This window comes from Homalodisca vitripennis, chromosome 4 (assembly GCF_021130785.1).
Source record: "Homalodisca vitripennis isolate AUS2020 chromosome 4, UT_GWSS_2.1, whole genome shotgun sequence".
NCBI classification, from domain to species: Eukaryota; Metazoa; Arthropoda; class Insecta; order Hemiptera; family Cicadellidae; genus Homalodisca; species Homalodisca vitripennis.
Window position 1 is genome coordinate 115,807,496 of NC_060210.1, and position 21,513 is coordinate 115,829,008.

Below are 21,513 nucleotides of genomic sequence, written 5' to 3' on the forward strand. Positions count from 1 at the left end.
GTTTTTATTCAGAATTGCAGAACATGTGAGCTGATTCTGATGAAGAAGCTATTGGAAGTCAGGTTTCATTGGCACAATTGGTAGGCCAATAACTAATTATCAAGACTTGATTGACAGCTGCGAGTCAGAGCTGCTATCTACTGAGCCTAGCCAGTAGGAGGATATTTACAGCAAATAACCAATAGTAATAATAGTATTATTGTCTAAATTGTTCGTTAAGATGGTATCTTCCAGATATTGTGTTTAACAGTTGTAACCCCTCCTCCATACTTAGTATAAAACAATATAGTAATAAAAATCACAAATTTTGGATTTTTTACTATGAACTTTTTGTGGAACTTCTGAGTCAAAATTTAATCCTCCCCAAAATGTTTGCTATCCAAATACATTGGTTGCAAACAAACAATTTGATCTGTTTTTTTTTTTACAAAATTTAGCTTGCGCTTTAATACGTTAACCTACTTTTTGAGTATATGTTGGTTTTGTCTGAAAGCTTAATTAAACTCAAAATTATATCTCACGATACTGATTTAATTTAATGTTCACCATTCTTAGTCCATAGAACATCTAAAAGATTTCATACAAATTCCCACAAAATATGAAAAACCCAGCTGCTTTTTTTTGGATTACAATGTAAATGAAAACATAACGCATTAATAAAAGTGTCCATATTATTGAAATACATGGTATAATGCACATTTAGAGTTGCACTATAAATGCTTACATTAAAAAAATTGTCAGGTACAATTTTGGATATTGTAAGCAGTGGTGTGTAAATAAAACTATTTAATGGGTGGACTGTTACACTGGGTAGTTTAGGAAGTATAAAATATCCTTCAAAAACAGAAACTCAGGAGTCTTTCCATTGGAAATTTTTGAGCTTTAAGGCCTCATAAATTTGTTCTACCTTGAAGAAAATTACAGGGTGCAATTTTAATGTCTTTCAAAAATTCGGGGTGGGGGGACTTGAACCCCCTTGTATACCTCTATGACTTGAAGGAGGAATTTTAGTAGCAATGCTAGTGTATTACAGATTCCACCATAATGTGAGCAAGATTAACCAACAAAATTGGTGTAATCCTAATCAAGTCTTGAGGCAGAGGTTGGTGGCAAAGTCTGTGTGTGTTTTCAATGGCAACTTGAGGCAGGTTAATTTCATTGGAAAAACCAGTTTATAATCAATATTACAATGAAACTAGTGTGAGGAGTTGTCATTGGCTCTGGTGTATTCCTAATGTTACAATGACTCTGATGGATGAAGCAGATTATTCTTGGTAAAGCTGATTCACTCTTAAGAGCCAGCCGTAGTGAAATGACCTTGAACTTTACCCATAAGATCAATGTCCAAACTTCAAACACTTTGTTCGCAGAATTAAAGGAGATTTCTCTCATTTTAAAGATCAATGAAGTGCAAAAAAGTTTGAGGTTTTTTACTGAATCACCAGTAAAAATATTGTTAAAAATTAAAAGTTTTTTGATAAATGTTTTCTTTCAGATTAGACATCTACTTTAATTATACAATTGAAAAAAGGACATAAATGAGTTTGAAGATTAACATTGTTCTCATGGAATTAAAAATCAAGATGATCACCCAGTACAGCCAGCCAGCTCTTAGGATTGGAAAAAGTGAGAGTTTATTGATTGTACAATTGGGAGAAAATATGAGCCACTTGTGTGTGGTAACTTAAAAACACCAAATGTATTAATCTGCTCCATAAGTTATTTTGATAAATGACCATTGATTAACAAATATCTCATTACTTTCAGGAAACCAAAAGTGGTTATAATCTAATAACACTGATGAACTAACTTGTGAACGTAAATAATCTTTCTTCCTTACTTTTGATCATACATTTTCAAGATTTCTTATTTTGGATAATTTTTAATGGCTAGCAATATCTCAGCAACTTAAATATGCATATAATGATCCCTTTAAAATGAGACACCTCTCAAAACTTGAACATATAGAAATTTTAATAAAATTGCTTAAGGTGGTGCAATTGATTTTCTTTATTTCACAGCTCTTAGATATAAAAATAACTCATGATCCCATGGGTCCATAAACACCTTATGAAAAGTTTATAATATCTTCAGATTCAGTCCTCATTTCTTGAGCTTGTTTAAAAATTGTCCAAAATAACTTTTTTTAAATCTTACATATACTATACCTTTCATAACCTAATGATCGTAAATGTCCGAAATCTTGTTCCCCTTTTAAACCTTCCATTGTCAATAACAAACTTTACACAAAGAATCTAGGATTCTCTTTTCCTTTCTGGATCGTTTGCATTTCATGTAAATGCAAAAATGGATCATTTTTCATCAAAATTCCTTCCAACTTCGTTTGCTATTTTATAGAATTGTTCGGTTGTTTGTTACAGTTCTTTGTACAAGACATACTCTTACTTCAATATAACAATATAAACATTTCCTGTACAAACATTTCCATTATCGTAACATTGAACTCACAAATTAGCAGTACGTAAGTTGAGGTCTTTTAATTTTTCATTACTTCATTTAAAAATCAGTAGTTTCAGTAAGGGTATGAAACACAGTCCTGCAAAGCATATGCTAACAACTTTTACCATTTCATTTTGGATACCTTTTCCTAAGTAATGTACCTTTATTTCAGTGTTAGAAGCCGTTCGAGTATGTCCATGCATTGTATGACCAAATAACCCAAGATATGCCAGGATTTCAAAAAAATTTCCAATGCCCGGCGTGGAATTTTTGATGTTTTCTCGAAGTGCTAGATTCTGAGCTCCTAAAACTTGCACAAGAGCAATTTAATCTTTCCACTATTTTTCTTCCTGTTTAATCAGGTGTGTAAATTATTCTTTTCATGATTACCTACAGTTGCAGTTATATTTTTCGAATTATTGGTCTCCTGGAAACATAACCTGGTGGTGAGATTGCATTAACCCTCTCCTGGATGTTCACCCCCAATCACCTCAACTTAGGTCCGATCCACCAACTGCTTCATGATTGCTCTCTGCTTTGTGCTGCAATCATACGGCTACGTTTGGAATTGCTAATACAAATATCTATCAACAGTTCTGTTGTACTCATTTATTGCATGTTTTTTATGCTTAGTGATGCTATGTAGGAGTAATATATGAAATATTTTATTGATCTCTTTAATGACAGTGATTTAGCCATTTTTCATCAAAATTCCTTCCAACTTCGTTTGCTATTTATTTTATAGAATTGTTCGGTTGTTTGTTACAGTTCTTTGTACAAGACATACTCTTACTTCAATATAACAATATAAACATTTCCTGTACAAACATTTCCATTATCGTAACATTGAACTCACAAATTAGCAGTACGTAAGTTGAGGTCTTTTAATTTTTCATTACTTCATTTAAAAAATCAGTAGTTTCAGTAAGGGTATGAAACACAGTCCTGCAAAGCATATGCTAACAACTTTTACCATTTCATTTTGGATACCTTTTCCTAAGTAATGTACCTTTATTTCAGTGTTAGAAGCCGTTCGAGTATGTCCATGCATTGTATGACCAAATAACCCAAGATATGCCAGGATTTCAAAAAAATTTCCAATGCCCGGCGTGGAATTTTTGATGTTTTCTCGAAGTGCTAGATTCTGAGCTCCTAAAACTTGCACAAGAGCAATTTAATCTTTCCACTATTTTTCTTCCTGTTTAATCAGGTGTGTAAATTATTCTTTTCATGATTACCTACAGTTGCAGTTATATTTTTCGAATTATTGGTCTCCTGGAAACATAACCTGGTGGTGAGATTGCATTAACCCTCTCCTGGATGTTCACCCCCAATCACCTCAACTTAGGTCCGATCCACCAACTGCTTCATGATTGCTCTCTGCTTTGTGCTGCAATCATACGGCTACGTTTGGAATTGCTAATACAAATATCTATCAACAGTTCTGTTGTACTCATTTATTGCATGTTTTTTATGCTTAGTGATGCTATGTAGGAGTAATATATGAAATATTTTATTGATCTCTTTAATGACAGTGATTTAGCCATTTTTCATCAAAATTCCTTCCAACTTCGTTTGCTATTTATTTTATAGAATTGTTCGGTTGTTTGTTACAGTTCTTTGTACAAGACATACTCTTACTTCAATATAACAATATAAACATTTCCTGTACAAACATTTCCATTATCGTAACATTGAACTCACAAATTAGCAGTACGTAAGTTGAGGTCTTTTAATTTTTCATTACTTCATTTAAAAATCAGTAGTTTCAGTAAGGGTATGAAACACAGTCCTGCAAAGCATATGCTAACAACTTTTACCATTTCATTTTGGATACCTTTTCCTAAGTAATGTACCTTTATTTCAGTGTTAGAAGCCGTTCGAGTATGTCCATGCATTGTATGACCAAATAACCCAAGATATGCCAGGATTTCAAAAAAATTTCCAATGCCCGGCGTGGAATTTTTGATGTTTTTCTCGAAGTGCTAGATTCTGAGCTCCTAAAACTTGCACAAGAGCAATTTAATCTTTCCACTATTTTTCTTCCTGTTTAATCAGGTGTGTAAATTATTCTTTTCATGATTACCTACAGTTGCAGTTATATTTTTTCGAATTATTGGTCTCCTGGAAACATAACCTGGTGGTGAGATTGCATTAACCCTCTCCTGGATGTTCACCCCCAATCACCTCAACTTAGGTCCGATCCACCAACTGCTTCATGATTGCTCTCTGCTTTGTGCTGCAATCATACGGCTACGTTTGGAATTGCTAATACAAATATCTATCAACAGTTCTGTTGTACTCATTTATTGCATGTTTTTTATGCTTAGTGATGCTATGTAGGAGTAATATATGAAATATTTTATTGATCTCTTTAATGACAGTGATTTAGCCATTTTTCATCAAAATTCCTTCCAACTTCGTTTGCTATTTATTTTATAGAATTGTTCGGTTGTTTGTTACAGTTCTTTGTACAAGACATACTCTTACTTTAATATAACAATATAAACATTTCCTGTACAAACGAGTTTCGTTTAGACTTTGTTTAGCTTATAAATTTATTACATTTTTAAAATACCATCTATTATAGAGAATGTGATAATATTTCAATGGTTTGTAATATGTTACAGTTTTGTTCGAATAGAGTTGTTAAAATAATAAAAACACAAGTGTTCATCCATGGTGGAGCAACTCTATCAGTCCAGCCCAGTAGGTCAAAAATGCGTTGTGGTAATTCAACAGGGAGAGGGTTAAATAAGTTTGTAGCAAAAGCAGAAACCTGAAACCTCACATTTTGAGTATTGCAGTCATGCATGATTGACATATTCACAATTGCTTAATTAAAAATTGTGATCATCAAATAGGCTAGCCCGCACATTACTCTTAAAAGCAAACATTTAGATAATGACCATCATTATTATTATTGTAAATTTTATATCATTATAATAACCAAATATAGTACTTAAAATGGATATTTTAATGAATCGTACAAATAAGACAAAAACGTGATGGAAATAAAGGTTTACCACTAGAGGATGAATGTTACAATATCACAAAAAATACTTGTGTCCAGTTTTATTTTGAAGATCTGAGTACAAAATACAAACTGTTCTTATTTTATACAAACTCATTTTTTATAAAAACACTAAACTAAACATTATCGTTTCACACTTACACAATTATTTAAAAATAAAAAAATTAACTAAACGTATTATGTTAAAATAAGAAAAGAATTTAAACTACTCACTCACTCAGCACTCATACGAAATTAGTTGAACACTCAGTTACAGTTTTGTTACAAAAGTGCAATAAATTATGACTTGAACTGAATTGAAAATGTCACTTTTCTTATGACTAAATAATAACACAATTCATTGTACTTAAAGACTAAGCGTATAAGTTCCGTAAATATTCACATTAGATAAGTATGAATATACATGATCGATTGCGAAATTACTCTATAGATAAAAAATCACAACAGAATTATTGACCGAGTTGAAATTGAGAAAATAAATAGTTTTTGAAAGACCGTTTTACAATTATTTATGCCTAACTAATATGAAATGTACAACTTTCCTGAAATATACAACGAAATAACAGTTATAAAATCTATACTGAGGAGTTATTGGATCTTAAAATGTATACCTAATATACGCTTGGTTTTAAAAGATTATAAAATAAACAGCATTTCAATCCGAGCAGATATCATCAATGAAATGTAGACAGCTTTGACATAAGAGTAACTAACTTAAGTTGAGCTTTACATAATATATATATATATATACCTCAATGTGGAAGAAGTGATATAATCGGTTGACTTCTGTAAAACAAGAAAACATCCAATGTTCATGGTAGTTTGAGGATCAGGTTCAAACACAATAATATGGCAGTGATTAAATCCTGTACATTGCTTCTGGTTAATTGGGACAAAACTAGCCCAAAAGTCTGTTACTTCAAGTTATAATAATGTATCCAATTTAACAATTTACCCTACCATGCCTTGTGAAATTTATTGTATTCCAAATTCACAGTATTTTACATTAATTTGGAGAGTATTTTAGAGTTAATTTTAACATTGATGGTGTTAATTCAATTAATTTTCTAGGTCACCATTAAGCTAGGCAGGTGAGTGCTTTCAGAGTGCTAACAAAAGTCAGATTTAACCTACACTGGTATATAGTCGCTTTGAATTCATTCAATTCAAAATTCTTGATTCCTTGCTGACTTAGCGCTTCCCTGAAGAAATTTTATTCAACATAAACTTACAATCATGCAATGGAGTTTATCATTAAATCACACAAAATCTATGCCAATAAAACTGCTACATTTCCAACATGATATAACACTCAAGATTGCGGCAGAAAGCAGTTTTACATCATGCAAAGTTTCTACAACAACTAATAACAAGAATCACAATCAAAGAATAAACAAATTATTTAAGTTAAAACACCGCTGATGAATTGCTGACAAACAATTAATCTTACTCAATTTGTGATGTGTTACTTACAGTTTAAATGAACTAAAACCATTTCCTGTTAGTCTCTCATAATTATTTGTTAGAAACAAAACTTTTATTGTAAATAAAAACAACTAAACACTCCTGAAACAAAATTTAAAAAAAAAATTACCTTTGGAGGTTATGAAGTAGTGTAATATAGAGCATCACTGGTACAATAACGATATGATACAGCAATAAAAAAAATGTAATAAATCTCAAAATTGTTCAGAAAACATTCCCTCATCCATGTACAAGAGAACACTATCTAGACCCATGGTACTAGTAATCAAGGAAGAACAAATTCCTAAGTTGTAAACAGATAGATCCTACAAGAACACTTCCTCAACACTATACTAGGGATCCTAGAACATTTTCAGGATTCTAGACTTGGGGCAATTCCTCACCTACAGTATGTCAAAGGTACACATTGCAGGATATTTTACTTTTGACAATTTGTCATCATCACTAATTCAATGGAGACAAAGAAGAGATTTCTCACACATAATCCCATGTAACCATGAGGTAGCGAAGCTACACCTACAAGTGAGTCTAAGCATTAGATCAGGCCAGTGCAAGATTTTGCATGTCAGTGCGCAAGATCTTGCCCAGGATTGCTACAGTACCGAGACATGCAAACACTGTCAAGTTATTAACGAATGAAAAGAATGTAACCAGATGTACAGCAAAGTTTGGGATTGAATGTTAAAGCCACAGATATGAATGTTGTAAGGAAGAGGCAAAGGTCCTTTTAGGACTAAATGCAGAGTCCTAACTCATCCTTCATAATTGTATTGAATGACTGGAATGAAGAGTTTAGAAATAATTATAAATTGTAAACAAAATGTATAAATTGTTCAGTTTGATTCAAACTACAAAGGCAAAGATTTGATTTGATTAAGATATGATAAAGAAATATAAGCCACAGTATTGAAGTTACAGATAATAGTTTCATGAGATTATTAACTATTAGTCAATTTAAAATCAATTACATTTTAAAAGTGCAATTAGTGCAATTATTCTAAGTTTTGTTTTCAAGATCAGTGGAACCATTACAACCCATTAAAATACATTTATTTTTTACTGTACTGAAAAACTAAACACCTGTGAACCTTTATTTTTTTAAAGGATTTCTGAATAATAATGATTATCTGTACACTCAAGGTATTAAAATGTTCAATTTAAGACTTTTATCTGGACCTGAAAGTACTTTTTCATAATATTTTCTATTTCCAATTAAAAACTGAAGAAAGTGGAAAAGTTTTTGTTAGTAGATAAAACAATGGCAGTGCTTTTGTTTAGTACAATACAAGCAAATCTAATATAAAATAATACAAAAACAAGTAAAATACCACAAATTTACTGGTCGATTCAGTCATTTAGCTGACAACAAAACCGGTTTTTAAAAACATCATCTAGAAGTATAAGGCGTTTAAAATATTAAATCAAGGGATTATTAACGTAATACTACACTTTATTCATACAATAGGATGCACTTTACTGTTTCAAATTTAACTAATTAACGAAAAATTTTTAATTTTACTAGTTTTAACTGAATCAAAACGAATTCAAGCTGCCACTTAGTTTTCTTTACCAATTTCACTGATGCCTGTAAAATAACACTTGGCCCTAAAATGTTTAAGTTGTTTCACTTTTAACTGAATCAAAGTGAAATAAAGCTGCCACTTGATCTTTTTTACTGGTCTCACTGATACCAGACAATAACACTAGTCCTAAAAGATTGAAATCAAGTTAAAACAGAGTTTTTATCATAAAAAAATAAAACGCTCTAATTGTTATGTATGGGTAGCATACAAATTGGACTACAATCATTCTTGTTGTATATAAGTTAAATAACACAAATGTGAACATGTATTAGTAAAAATGTAAATGATTTTGTTTACAGTGTTACAGTTTACCATTGAAAATAAACACATGCTAACTTAGTTATTAAGAACAATCCAAAATAGATTAACAGGAAGAATATAAATACATTCAAAACAAAACTGAAGAAACTGCAGCATCGTATTCCTCATCAAATTTAAAGTGGTTAGTCTCAGTCTTAACAATGTTTAATATGACTACACTTTATAACTGGTTAAAGGTTAACATATACATGCTACTAACTATGCTATTGAATGTAGAACTGTTAGTCAATGTTATTATAAATAAATAATATTATGTCAGATAACTTAGTGAAAACTATTAAGTCCTAAATCACATTATTTAAAACACTGAAAGTAAAATATTGCAAGCACACTACACATAAAATCCTAACTAATTTAATGTGAAAATAAGGTGTTTCATTACATTTTAAATAACAATACATTTAAATGAAATGTATATAAATAGCAGTGGAGAATTTGTATTAAAATCAAATCAACAGGTTTGAAACAAACTAAGCTCTCACAATGAAGTGCAGCTTTGTTCTAATGATCAGGACCGTATTCAGACCGCTTATTTCGGACAATTGTACCGGGGCCCAGGCCAGTCCTGACACACTTGTACAGGGATGGGCCCAGCCAAATATCTTTTCCGGGGCCCGCCAAAGCTGAGTACGGCCCTGCCAATAATATGTGTATGTTTTAACACATTGTATGCAGCAAGCAGACACATTATGGTGTAGAGGGTGAGACTTAAGTTTGACGTCACTCTGTAGAGGTCAATGAAGATGCTAAGTATTAAAATATTACTGAAACTAATCACTTACCATAAGAGATTTGTTTCTCTCAAACCTGTTTCATTTCATTTTCAGTAAGTAACACATACAAAACCATACTCACTTTCTTTTTTATATTGTAACTGTCAAATATAAAAAGAACTGTCTAACTTTAATTAAACAAATAATCTTGTCACCTCTATGCTTCAAGGTGCTATAACTGTTCTTATTGTACTAAACAAAATCAAACAAAACCACCATTTCAATTACAACATGGTGATTTTGTTTGGTCTTACCGGAAAGTTTTAATGTTCAAATTAAAATGTACTTTAATGTACTAAGTCAAGATTCATTCTGAAACAAGGCAGCCAGCTGTAGGACAAAAAGATCACTTAATACAACTTACAGCACAGAGATAACAGTCAAAGATTATGTAAGGCACAGCAGCAGAGATGAGGTATGGGCAGGAAAACAGGATGTCCAAGAATCACTGGGGGTCTCAGATACAAGTTTTAGGTATGTATGCACAAGTGTAGATTTAAAACTTGAATTTGAACACGAAAAGTTAAAGCATTGATAAACAGAGATGGAATAGAATGGAATATAAATAAATTCAACTTCATCTGTACATGTATTTAAATGTAGGCAGCTTCGAACAGAGAGGAAAACATTCAGTTAGATGGTGCTCTGAGTGTATTTGTCATTTTCCGTTAGTGTTCCTTTACAACTGCGTTCCACCAGACCCGTTCCATTCCTGTTCTGCACAGATGTACCTACAAGGGATTGATGAAGCAAGGGGGGGGGGGTGATGCTGAATGCACCACTCTTGTATAAAATATGTTTATGGTTAGTGGGAGTTAAAATTGCGCCTAAAAGAAGGTCCGTCATATTCGTAGGTTTTCTAGGAGATCAGGTGTTGACGCCAGTGTAGAGGTAAGTCGGCCGAGACGTGAGGTGAGTGAGTGGACGCTAGACGTACGTGGGCGTCAGTCACGACTGCCGAGGGATGAGAGGTGTTCGCTCCTGTGTGCGCAAGGAACTTTGACCGTGGGACCATACACTTCTGTCTGGATAGCCTTGACGTCGCATTTGTCTGAAACACAACAAGCTGTTAAATGAGTAGTTGCTAGTGCTTTCTCAAAATATTGTTTGAAAATGCCTTTTAACAAAAACATAACGTTAACCTTTTAATGAATGGTAGTTTGAAAGAATGGTAGAATTATGTATTATAGCAATTTATAAACCACGATCTTTTGGTATCTGTAATTTCAGAAAAATGTTTCAAAATTCAGTTAAACTTTGAAGATTTTGTAAAGGAAGTTGGTGAGGATTTTTCTTAAAACGTATTACTGAGCTTTAAAACTATTTATTATGTAGTTTTTCTTTTTACATTATTAGAATATACACATCTCTTAAAATGTGCATGTATTATGACTTTATGACGATAATATAATAAAATATAATATTATAGTAAATTATAATACTATTTAATTGGTTACTAAAAAACTTAAAATAAAGTTACATGAACAAAAGATACATAAAAACAATAATTGTTATATTATAATAAAATAATTTATACAATTTTATTATATTACAATATTTGAAACCTTTATTTGTTCATATATTGGAATCTGACCTTGTATTGACAAATAATAGCCTTGTCCAAGCAATTTTACTAATATTTGAATTTTGTCTTAGCGTACTATTAAATACTGCCTTCAAAAATGTAAAATGATACATAGTACTAAATTCTTTAATAATATTATTACAAGTAAATAATTTTCATCACTTTCCATTTTCCAAGAAAAAAGAAAATTCCCTACACCATTTCCAAAGAAAATGAAATTTTCCTATATGTATAGAGTTGTACTTTTACCCTATAAAACTGCATTTACAACCAATAAAACTTGATTTTTATATATTTTTATAGTATAATTTATTTTTGAAATATTTACAAGAATTTGCGCCATGTACAAATTAAGTTAACTTTCAAATGTATAATAGGTTGGAGTGAAAAATTCTCTTTTTATAAATTCCTCTCTAATAAAGCGGAATACTCACATCCTGGACCCTAATGATGGGAAACGTTATTTTTAAAATATAGCTTTATTCTTCAGATAAGCTTAAAAAAATATAAAAGAACAAATTAAAATTTTTTTTGCTAGAGCTTAAAATTCATTCTTTGCAGTTACCTTGAAACGATAAAAATAGTTTTGGACATGCTGCTGCATATTTTCATACCACACAAAAACCTGAACTTTACAAAATAATTCTAACATCAGGTATTTAGCAAAAAGTGTTGACATAAAAGCCATATAAACTATCTTGCCACACCAATCAACTGTCTGATCTGTGTTCTAATTGGCTGAGAGTTCGGAGCAGGATCTTGTATGGCATTGGGGGGAGGGGGGAAGAGCTGGTAGGAGGAGAGGAGTTGGCGGGTAAAAACAAGACGCAAATCCCGCTACAGGTGTGAGAGTTGTGACGTCCCTTTATGTGTTGTTCCATATTTTTCAGATACCAGAAACTAAAAATCTTCTACGATTGTATTCTAAAATTGTCCTATAGTAAGACAACTGTGGAATAAAGTGTCTTATTTTTATCCTAATTAAAATAGGCCAATACACTTTCAAAGAGATTTAGATTTTTTAGATATCTAAATACACTAGAAAATAATCAACAAAATAGTTATGTACAACACATATGGCTGCTAAAGGTGAATGAAACAATCACGGCATAAAAACTTAGCACAACTGGCTTGGCCGGTTGCACAATCTACAGCGGTCAAAGGGTTAAAGCTACGTTTTCCTAGCTCCGCGACTGGTCTTACTCCGTGCTACGTAATTAAGGCCAAGTGCGCAGCGTGTTTAGTTGAAGCGCACTTAAATACTGCGCAGCGCAAATGTGTTTTCCTAGGATTTGTCATTTTACGCAGCGTAACGCACGACATACACTCTCCTTGTCTAGTTTCATCTTTTGAAGAAATGTAGAGTTTTCATTCATATGGACTGGAAAAGGAATGTTTTGGCAAAGTTATTGCTCTTCGCAGACAAGGAAATGGACGAGGATGTCGACATTGCTGTTACTCTTTTATAAAATTTTATACAATTCTATTTTTTCACGTTTCTGGCTACGGGAGAATCATTCCGATCATTGACTTTCCAATACAGAATTTCTGTGTCTACAATATCAAATTTTGTCCCAGACGTTTTGACAGTGTTGTCAAGGACAAAATAGAACATGTGCATTTGCCACCACCATCGGAGATTGATTGGAAACAGAAAGCCGAAGAATTCTGGGTCAACTGAGATTTCCCAAATTGTATATCTGCAATAGACGGAAAACACGTGAGGATAGTTGCACCAGCTCATTCAGGATCCCTTTTTCACAATTTTAAGAACTTTTTCTCCATTGTATTGTTTGCTATGGCTGACGCAAACTGCAAATTTGTACTGATCAATGTCGGAACATACGGCAAAGAAGGAGATGCTGGAATCTTAAAAATGTCTAAAATGGGGAAATTGATTCTAGAAGTAACTATTTTCCCACCTCCTGAAAACCTACCTTCTTCTGAAATTAAGCTACCATTTGTTGCAGTAGGAGATGAAGCATTTAAACTGGATAATGATGTCATGAAACCCTACATGCACAAATAAGCAAACGAAGATGTTCATAAACGACACTTTAACCCTGGAACTGGCGGTCATGTTTCTCTCAGTGGCAGAGTGTTTTAGTACTTCATACATTGCCTTATATTTATTTTATTATTACATGTTTACTGTAAAGTACCTATAACATATTATATATTTCTTTATTCAGCATTGTTCAAGGAACATTTTTCACATAATATAATTAAAACAAAAACAATACCCTTACTTTACCTCTTCAGGAAAACAATGTTTTTTAGAAAAAAGAAAAGTTAGTTCAAAGTTTTTGATTTGTAAAATTGTTGTTGTTAGTGATACGCAAAATCCAAAATATACAAAAGGAAGAGCATTTTATTCTGAGTAAAAATAAAACAACACATAGTTTATAAGGTATTTATTTTTACATATGGTAAACGATACAAAAATCATACACTGACATTCGAAAGTGCTACTTACCAACAAAAGTAAGAACTTCAAAGCTCACTTGGATTTGTACAATCTTGTAACTATTAGTTTATATTAATTTTCTATTGTTTAATTTTTTATTATATATTTTTTAATTGTGTTCTGATTGAATGTATAAATCGGAATCCTCATCGTTGCTTATTTCATGTACAACTAGTTCTCGAATGTCACTTGAACGATCGCGGAAATTACGATCCATTATGTAAACACGCATAAAAAACTTACTATTATTGTGTCATATACACAACCATCATTACAACGACCTCAAACAAACAATAAACCAGACAGAATACCATGCAGGTGACGAAATAACAATAGCCGAATGAACCAGTTGACTCATCGCTGCGCGCGCAACTAGCGCGGTACGCGGGAGAATGTAAACAAACAGTTTAGAGGTTACAAAACGTATGGACGTGTAACGAAACGATAAAATTATTTATTAGTGTATTATTTACATAGATTTAACCTTCCTCTTTTGATTGGTATCAATGTACAACTAATTCTCGAATGTCACTTGAACGATCGCGGAAATTACGATACATTACGTAAACACGCACAAAAAACTTACTATTATTGTGTAATATAGACAACCATCATTACAACGAACTCAAACAAACAATAAACCCGACAAGAAACCATGCAGCTGACGAAATAACAATAGCCGAATGAACCAGTTGACTCATCGTTGCGCGCGCAACTAGCGTGGTACGCGGGAGAATGTAAACAAACAGTTCAGAGATTATAAGACGTATGGAGGTGTAACGAAACGATAAATTATTTATTAGTGTATTATTTACATAAATTGAACCTTTCTCTTTCGATTGGTATCAATAACGATACTCTTTGATCGTGTTTTAAGTACGTAATATTGAGAAATACAAGACGTATTAAAACGCCCGATATCGGGCGCTGCCATCTAGGATGCGGCTAAAACGCCCGTTATCGGGCGTTTGCCAGTTCCAGGGTTAACTACGCCACTTGTCGTGCTATTTGGTATTTTGTGTCACATTTTCAGAATTTTTTTCACACTAATAAACTTGAAACCAGAAACAGTCGACTTAGTCATATTCGTAAGTTACAGTCTTCATAACTGGATCAGGGATGACTTTATTGCACGCAACCCCAAAGGACCAGTGACTCATCCGCAGCACGAACTTCCTACACAAAACACGATCCCTTTGGCTTATGTCGGAGGCTATGCTAAAGCAGAAGGGTTTAAAGTAAAAAGCAGTTTTACTGATTACTTTAATGGAGCTTACTACTCAAATAAAATAAAAGCTCTGTATCAGAAAAAAAATTTTGTAATGTGATCAAACTTTGTAGCTTAGTAATTAAGGGGAAGAGAGTTTATTTATTTTAATGTTCACTACCTCAGGTTAAATAACGCCAAATTTAAAGATTTGTATTACCATCAGTAGAACTTGTACATTATCTCATCTGTTCACTATAATTATTAATTTGATTCATCTAAATTTGTTCAAGTTAACATGAAAGTGTATATAATAATAATATACACACAGTCGTCAGCCCTGCTGCGTGGTGCGTGATTGACTGCTCTCGAGGCAGTGCTCCCAGTCGCGCAGCAAAGACCACGCAGCGCGGTTCAGGCTTAAGCACGCAACGCGTAGGTAGGAAGACACCTTCATTGGTTTATAGAGAACCGGTGGTTTCGTCAGTTACGGAGCACGGAGCACGCAGCGCAAAAAGCCCAGTCGCGGAGCTAGGAAAACATAGCTTAACACAAAATAGTACTAGAACTAATTTACATGAATAATCAAATTGATATAAAATGGGACCGACAAGTAAACAATGAAAACTACAATATCTACTCCCCTCTCCCCCCACACAACTCACCTGTGGTGAACCTCATGGAGGTAGAGGGTGCTCAGACTCATGTCAGTCAAGGGATCACCCTCTGCCATCATACTGGTTCCCAACGTTGGCTCCAGGCAACTGTAACATACACAACACATTGCTTACTTACGCTTTGTCAACAGTCCAAGCAGTTTCTTACACGATAGGGCAATCTCGATAAGTACACTATGTTGATTGATCCTAAACACACAAGCCCAATAAATTTAATAGCAATAAAATAAGTAACAAAATAAAAATCATTTGAAATATAAAAGAATGTCTTTAAATTAAAATAAAATGAAGTTTGCTTTCTTAAGAAATTCAAAATTTCTAGTGTAATTCTAAACTTAAGCAAGGGTTTTCAAATCTCTTAAAATATTATAGACCCATGTTTCTCTTATCAATTTTTTGTAAGCCCATTCAAAATAATTTAATAGACTTATAATTTGCCTGGAAACTACTGAGTTTTTTCATCTTCATAATTAGGTTTTATAAAAGTATTAAATATTAATATGCATTATAAAATCTTCTTTCTCAGATTTGCATGAATAGTAAACACCTTTTTAAAATATAAGTTTTGTTTTAAATATAAAAAGTGCATTTGGTACCCATCAACCGTGACCTCAATTTAACAATAAACTATATAGGCAAGAACTCGTTAGCATGTATGGATCATTACTTCAGTAGTTTTACCATCATTTTCATAATAAGTAGAAATTTGAAAGCCTAAATCCACAATGTTGGATACAACAGAATTTGCACAACATTCTAGTGTTTACATTTATGCAAAACATTTATGCTACTATCCTCACTGTCCTAAAGTCGGTACATGACTGCTTTTGAAGAGAAGGTGGTAACCAACTATACTCCAAACTCTAAAATGAAGAATTCCTCTTTAGAATTAAGGCACTATTGGTTCATCAACTAATGAAAATTTAGTGTGGAAGATAAAGTATCTTAACATCCACAATTTTAGGCTGGCTGATGAGTTTCTGAACAATTTAACAGCAGTACAATGAAACTAACAAAGATAAAAACTATTATTATTTATGTTAAAATCTTTCCTAAAAAAAATCTTCCTGAACAAAATTGTTAGCCTTAATCGATTTTTCTGTGCGTGCTTCAAAACAATTAATAATTATATTAAGTTATCTTGCTAGGACACGTTATAGTGACCCTAACACATAAATACTTGTATTCTTTAATTGCACTGTTAACCCTTATAACGTCAGTATATCTTTTCACGACTTCCAGCAAACGGCACAATATTTAAAAAAAAAATTTTAAATGCGGAAAGTTCATTTTTATTTTTACTTTCTATAATTATGGTAAGTATAAAAAAGTTAAAATTTTAAAATTATCTTGTACGTACATATATTTATGGGACATTAAATTGTAGATATAAATAAAGTCAAAATAAAAGGCACACAAAATTTTATTAGCTAAACTATAAACATTACCAGACAATTATATAAATTACACTTGTGATAAATATAAAAAAGAAATGCATGATTGTAAATATACAACTAACCTAATAGTGTTCTTTTATATAAACAGAAAACACGACCAAGGAAACCGACTCAGCGATGGTTAGACACGCACTACCTGAAGCCAAACTGCAAACAAAAGCGCGCGCGCTGTACAGCGTCTGTGCCGTGTGGCGGGGAGAGTGTTTAGACACCGCGTCTATTGTTTCAAACAATGTAACGCGACAGCTATATTTTGACGCTTGACATAGGTCAATAACCCACACACATGGTTGACGCATACCGTTAGTGACATTGATCGGATTTAAAAGGAACTTAAATTTGCTGTAGACGCAGTTTTGTGTCGATGCGCCGTACCGCGTCTTTGCCGTTTAGAGATAGTTTGTCTATGCGCCATACGGCGTCTGTGACGTTATAAGGGTTAAAATACTTTCAAAACATGGGATTTTTTACATCTTTGCTATTTTTCTTCTGATCATTCTGAAGATAGTAACCCAATAGTATGAATTTAAAAATGTATAACAAAACAAATCAAGTAGGCCCTACTGGGCTGATAAGAGTTAGAAATAGATTGAATAAAAAATTTCTTTTGACAGAGATTTTTCAATATTCTAACAGTATCTATCCCCCAGCAGGGATCACTTCTGGCTGGTTTATACCTTCCAGTTGAAGCTACCACTGGGCACAGCAAAAACCAATGTGTCACTTAAGCCTGGGCAACCTTATGGATGTCCAGGACCAGCACATCACTGACCGAAAATGTTGAGATTCTGGGGTGCAAGGGTAATTCGATAGATCTAGTCTTCTGCAGGAGATGACTGTTAGATTTGGTGGGATTTATTCCCTGAGTATCAGAGGTTCTTGCTAGCCTCAAGGGTGTGCCACCCCCTGCCTGCTTTGACTGGAGAGGTTGGTTCAGAGTTGGCGGCCTCCCCTTTCTCCAGAGAGACATGATTTTGAGATTAGTGCCCTAAATACTTCCTCATGGATCTCGATAGGAGGTGGTCCCTGCCCCCTAACCTTAACCTTCCTGAGTATCCTGTCACTCCAGAAGCAATGCAAAGGTCCTTATACGACTAGGTGCATGGATCTTAATAGGAGGTGGCCCCTACCCCCTAACCTTAACCATCCTGTCACTCCAAAAGCAGTGCAAAGGTCCTTATACGACTAGGTGCAATTTATAAGCTTCTTGCCCTAAGAGAACAAAAACAGTACATCTAAAACGTCAACCTGACTAATTTACTCACCTGAATTGAGGGTTATGTGCGGGTCCTTCAGCACGGCTTGTTGGTATCTGTATATTGCTAATGGGAGAGAGGGGTCCAACGGAGGAAGAGGAAGGCCCTTGCCGCATCATCAGCATCTCACTCAACTAGAACATCATCAGTTTATAGATTAATTTAATTTGCTTATTGTTGGGTACGTTTTGAATAAATGTACTCAGTTTTCATCCCGATGAGGCTATTATTACCTATGAACACACTTTAAAAAAGCACAAAAAGGCCTAGTAAAAACCACCTTAGATAATCTAAATCGTATCTTACTTATTGCCAAAAGTCGTAACCAGATTAACTTTTTTTCTATTTCTGGACCCAAGATCACATGAAAAAAATGGGCATCAAGAAATGCCTAGTAAATTTCATGACCTTTGAGAAAAATGGTGTGCTTTGAGAGGCCTTAACAGCCCAAAAATCCTTACATTTTTTCATAGCTATATCCATGTTTATGGTCAAAGCCACAATTTTTTTATTTTAGCCACAGTAACAGACATCCTTTTTGCCCACCTTATCTTCCTTGCCAGGCCAACGCCATTTTGCTTTGTTGTTATCTCTCTACTTGGCTTAAGGATTTATTTCTTTCTAGCTAGCAATTGTCATAAAATTACAGTAATAAACAAACCGAGATATTCAATAGTACAAAATTGTCTAATTCTATCTATAACTCTAAATTATTACCCTTTTTAGAAACACAAATCACAAATGTTACGACACATTGAGAACGATGACATATGATGCAATAAACAGCTGTCACAGACCGGTTACCGATTTTCCACAAATCACATAACCTAACAAGATACAATAAGTATCTAGAGACAGTGCCCAGCAGAAAGCTTGTAATAAGCTGTTTAAAATAATATATAGTGTACCATATTTCACACTGAAAAATCTAAATTCCCGGAGTATATGTCATGATATGACTACTTAAGTTCATCATTACGTTCAGTTAAGCTAAACATCGGTTTCTTATGTCAATGTAAAACAAAAAAGACAATCAATGGAGTGGATCAAATCAAGTCATCACAAAACCCACAAAAGTCGTTCATGTGCACAGGTGCTTAATTTTTTTGTAGACAAATTTAATTATAAAAATATTTTTAAATCAATACTTAGTGGTTTTTCCCTAAACTCTATGGCGTTGCATATTTAGGCAAATTGGGCTAACATAAGGCAGTATGCTAGATGCCATAAAAGTACAAGGGTAAACACTAACTGGTAAAAACTGTCCATTATATTTTGCAAAAATGTCAATTGTTATCCCACTACTAATATCCATGGAAATTAAAAACAACACAGCAATTAGTACTTTAAAAAAATAATCAAAATTTCATTTTGACACAAACATTTTATTTGTTTGTAAAATTAAAATTTCCAGTCTCTTCCACGTTGTGCAACATTTGGAACATTGCCAAATGGATAGTAACACTTACCAGTGTGTCTGCGACATTCGTACGATCCTGTTACCAATGATAGTCCTGTTTTCTGTTATGGTTATATATGGAGCAACTCTAGGACTCAACATCTTCTATCTCCACATACAAAATTATGACCACATGTTACGCAGCACTGCAATGCTAAATCAACTGCGAGCCCTTCGTCAGTCTTTCCATAACAAGCAGAAGGATGAAAAAGGAGATAGGAAAGATAAAGAAGACGGACCAAAAACAACAGAAGAAACCACTGAATATGTCCTATTGTGAACAACCACCAAAATTGTAAATTGTCCAATATATATTAAACAACCGTAAGATTATGAATTAAAATTACAATTTATTTGATCAAAGAAATTGTATAATTTTTGTTGAAATTTTAATTATATAAAAAAAATTTTGTTATCAAAGAAGCCAGACACATCTTTTGAATTTCTTTTAACAAAACATGCAACCCTCTTTAATACACTTGTAACATTATCCCTAGAAAGCTAAGGTTCGTAAAACAAACGTTAAAGCTAAACATTCGCCAGGGAGAATACTATTGATAAAAACATTTTAATTTCATGTAACAATTATTTTAGTGAGAAAAAAGTAACACAAAACTTTATGTACATCATTGATAAAGTTTTTTTTTCTCAACTGAACACTTGGTGCAGTTCTCACACCATTTCCCTTGGTGTTCGCCACATATTGCCTTTGAGCAGTGCCAGCAGAAATGGGTGGTCATTCTTCGCTTCTTTGAAGGACAAAATGCACAGATTTTTCTTCCCTGGACTGAGGACCTATTTGGGCAGTAGGAATATCATCTTTAAGGATGCTGGCGATAGATTCCTTTGGCAAAGTCGTGATGCGATATCGATGTTGAAGCCAAGGCTGGACAAGTTCACAGTACAATTCTCTAGCAAATTCACGTCTCGAGACCGGCTTTGAGCCCTGAGCAGTCATGTTATGTATGTAAATTACATAGCAATTGACTAACATTATGTTTATTATGCCATAAAAACACACAATGGCCATCTTCTAGTTTTTCGGCTGCACGACATGTTATTGCACATCTGATCAAGACTGTCAATGGTGCCTTTGGTTGCGTTATAACATTCGATAATCTCTGGCTTCTTGGTAGTAGGATTGATGGATGATGGTTGTTCATGAGTAGTTGAGAGCAACAAGACGACTCTGTTACTCTTCCTTTGTACGACACCATTGTCTTATGCCCGTCAAAACAAAACATTGAAGACCCAACTGGTCAATCTCCAGGTTCCTTCAACTCTGGAGGAATTTCAGGTTTGTTCCGATGTAAAGTCCCAACTAGAGTCATATGTATTGGTGGATTTAGAAGTTGTGTTGCTAGTGAGACCGAAGTGAACCAGTTGTCTATGGTGAGGTTCCTATTTGAACCATAGACGCTCTGCGTCAGCTCCTTCACGAAGAACTCAGCTTGTGGTATATTCCGAGGAGTAGTTCCTTTACCCGGATACGGCATGGCATTTATCATGTATTTAGAACCTGTATCACAAACCGTCACAATCATGACTACATACTTTGCCGGTTTGTTAGGGATGTACTGTACATTCAAAACTTACAACGACCTCTGAATGCCAACAGCTGTTCATCTATTGTTAAGTAGGATCCTGATTTGTAATTGTCTCTACAGGACTCCACAAACATGTCCTATACTTCCCTTATTGGAGCAAAGTGATCTTGCTTACATCTTTCATCCCTTGTTTCATATGCAT

General features: G+C 33.6%; 1 protein-coding gene across 2 annotated transcripts in view; it reads right to left on the reverse strand.

Annotated features, from left to right (window-relative positions):
• Nucleotides 1-5,520: 5,520 nt before the first annotated feature.
• The window catches only part of LOC124359975 (autophagy-related protein 9A), an 82,241-nt gene continuing 66,248 nt past the window's right edge, over nt 5,521-21,513 (reverse strand). For both annotated transcript variants that reach the window (XM_046813182.1, XM_046813184.1), the window contains exons 13-15: nt 18,315-18,439; nt 15,581-15,679; nt 5,521-10,707 (exon numbers count right to left, since the gene is read on the reverse strand). In XM_046813182.1, the coding sequence (XP_046669138.1) occupies nt 10,605-10,707; nt 15,581-15,679; nt 18,315-18,439 (327 nt within the window). In that variant the 3' untranslated portion in view covers nt 5,521-10,604. The remainder of the gene's footprint in view (nt 10,708-15,580; nt 15,680-18,314; nt 18,440-21,513) is intronic.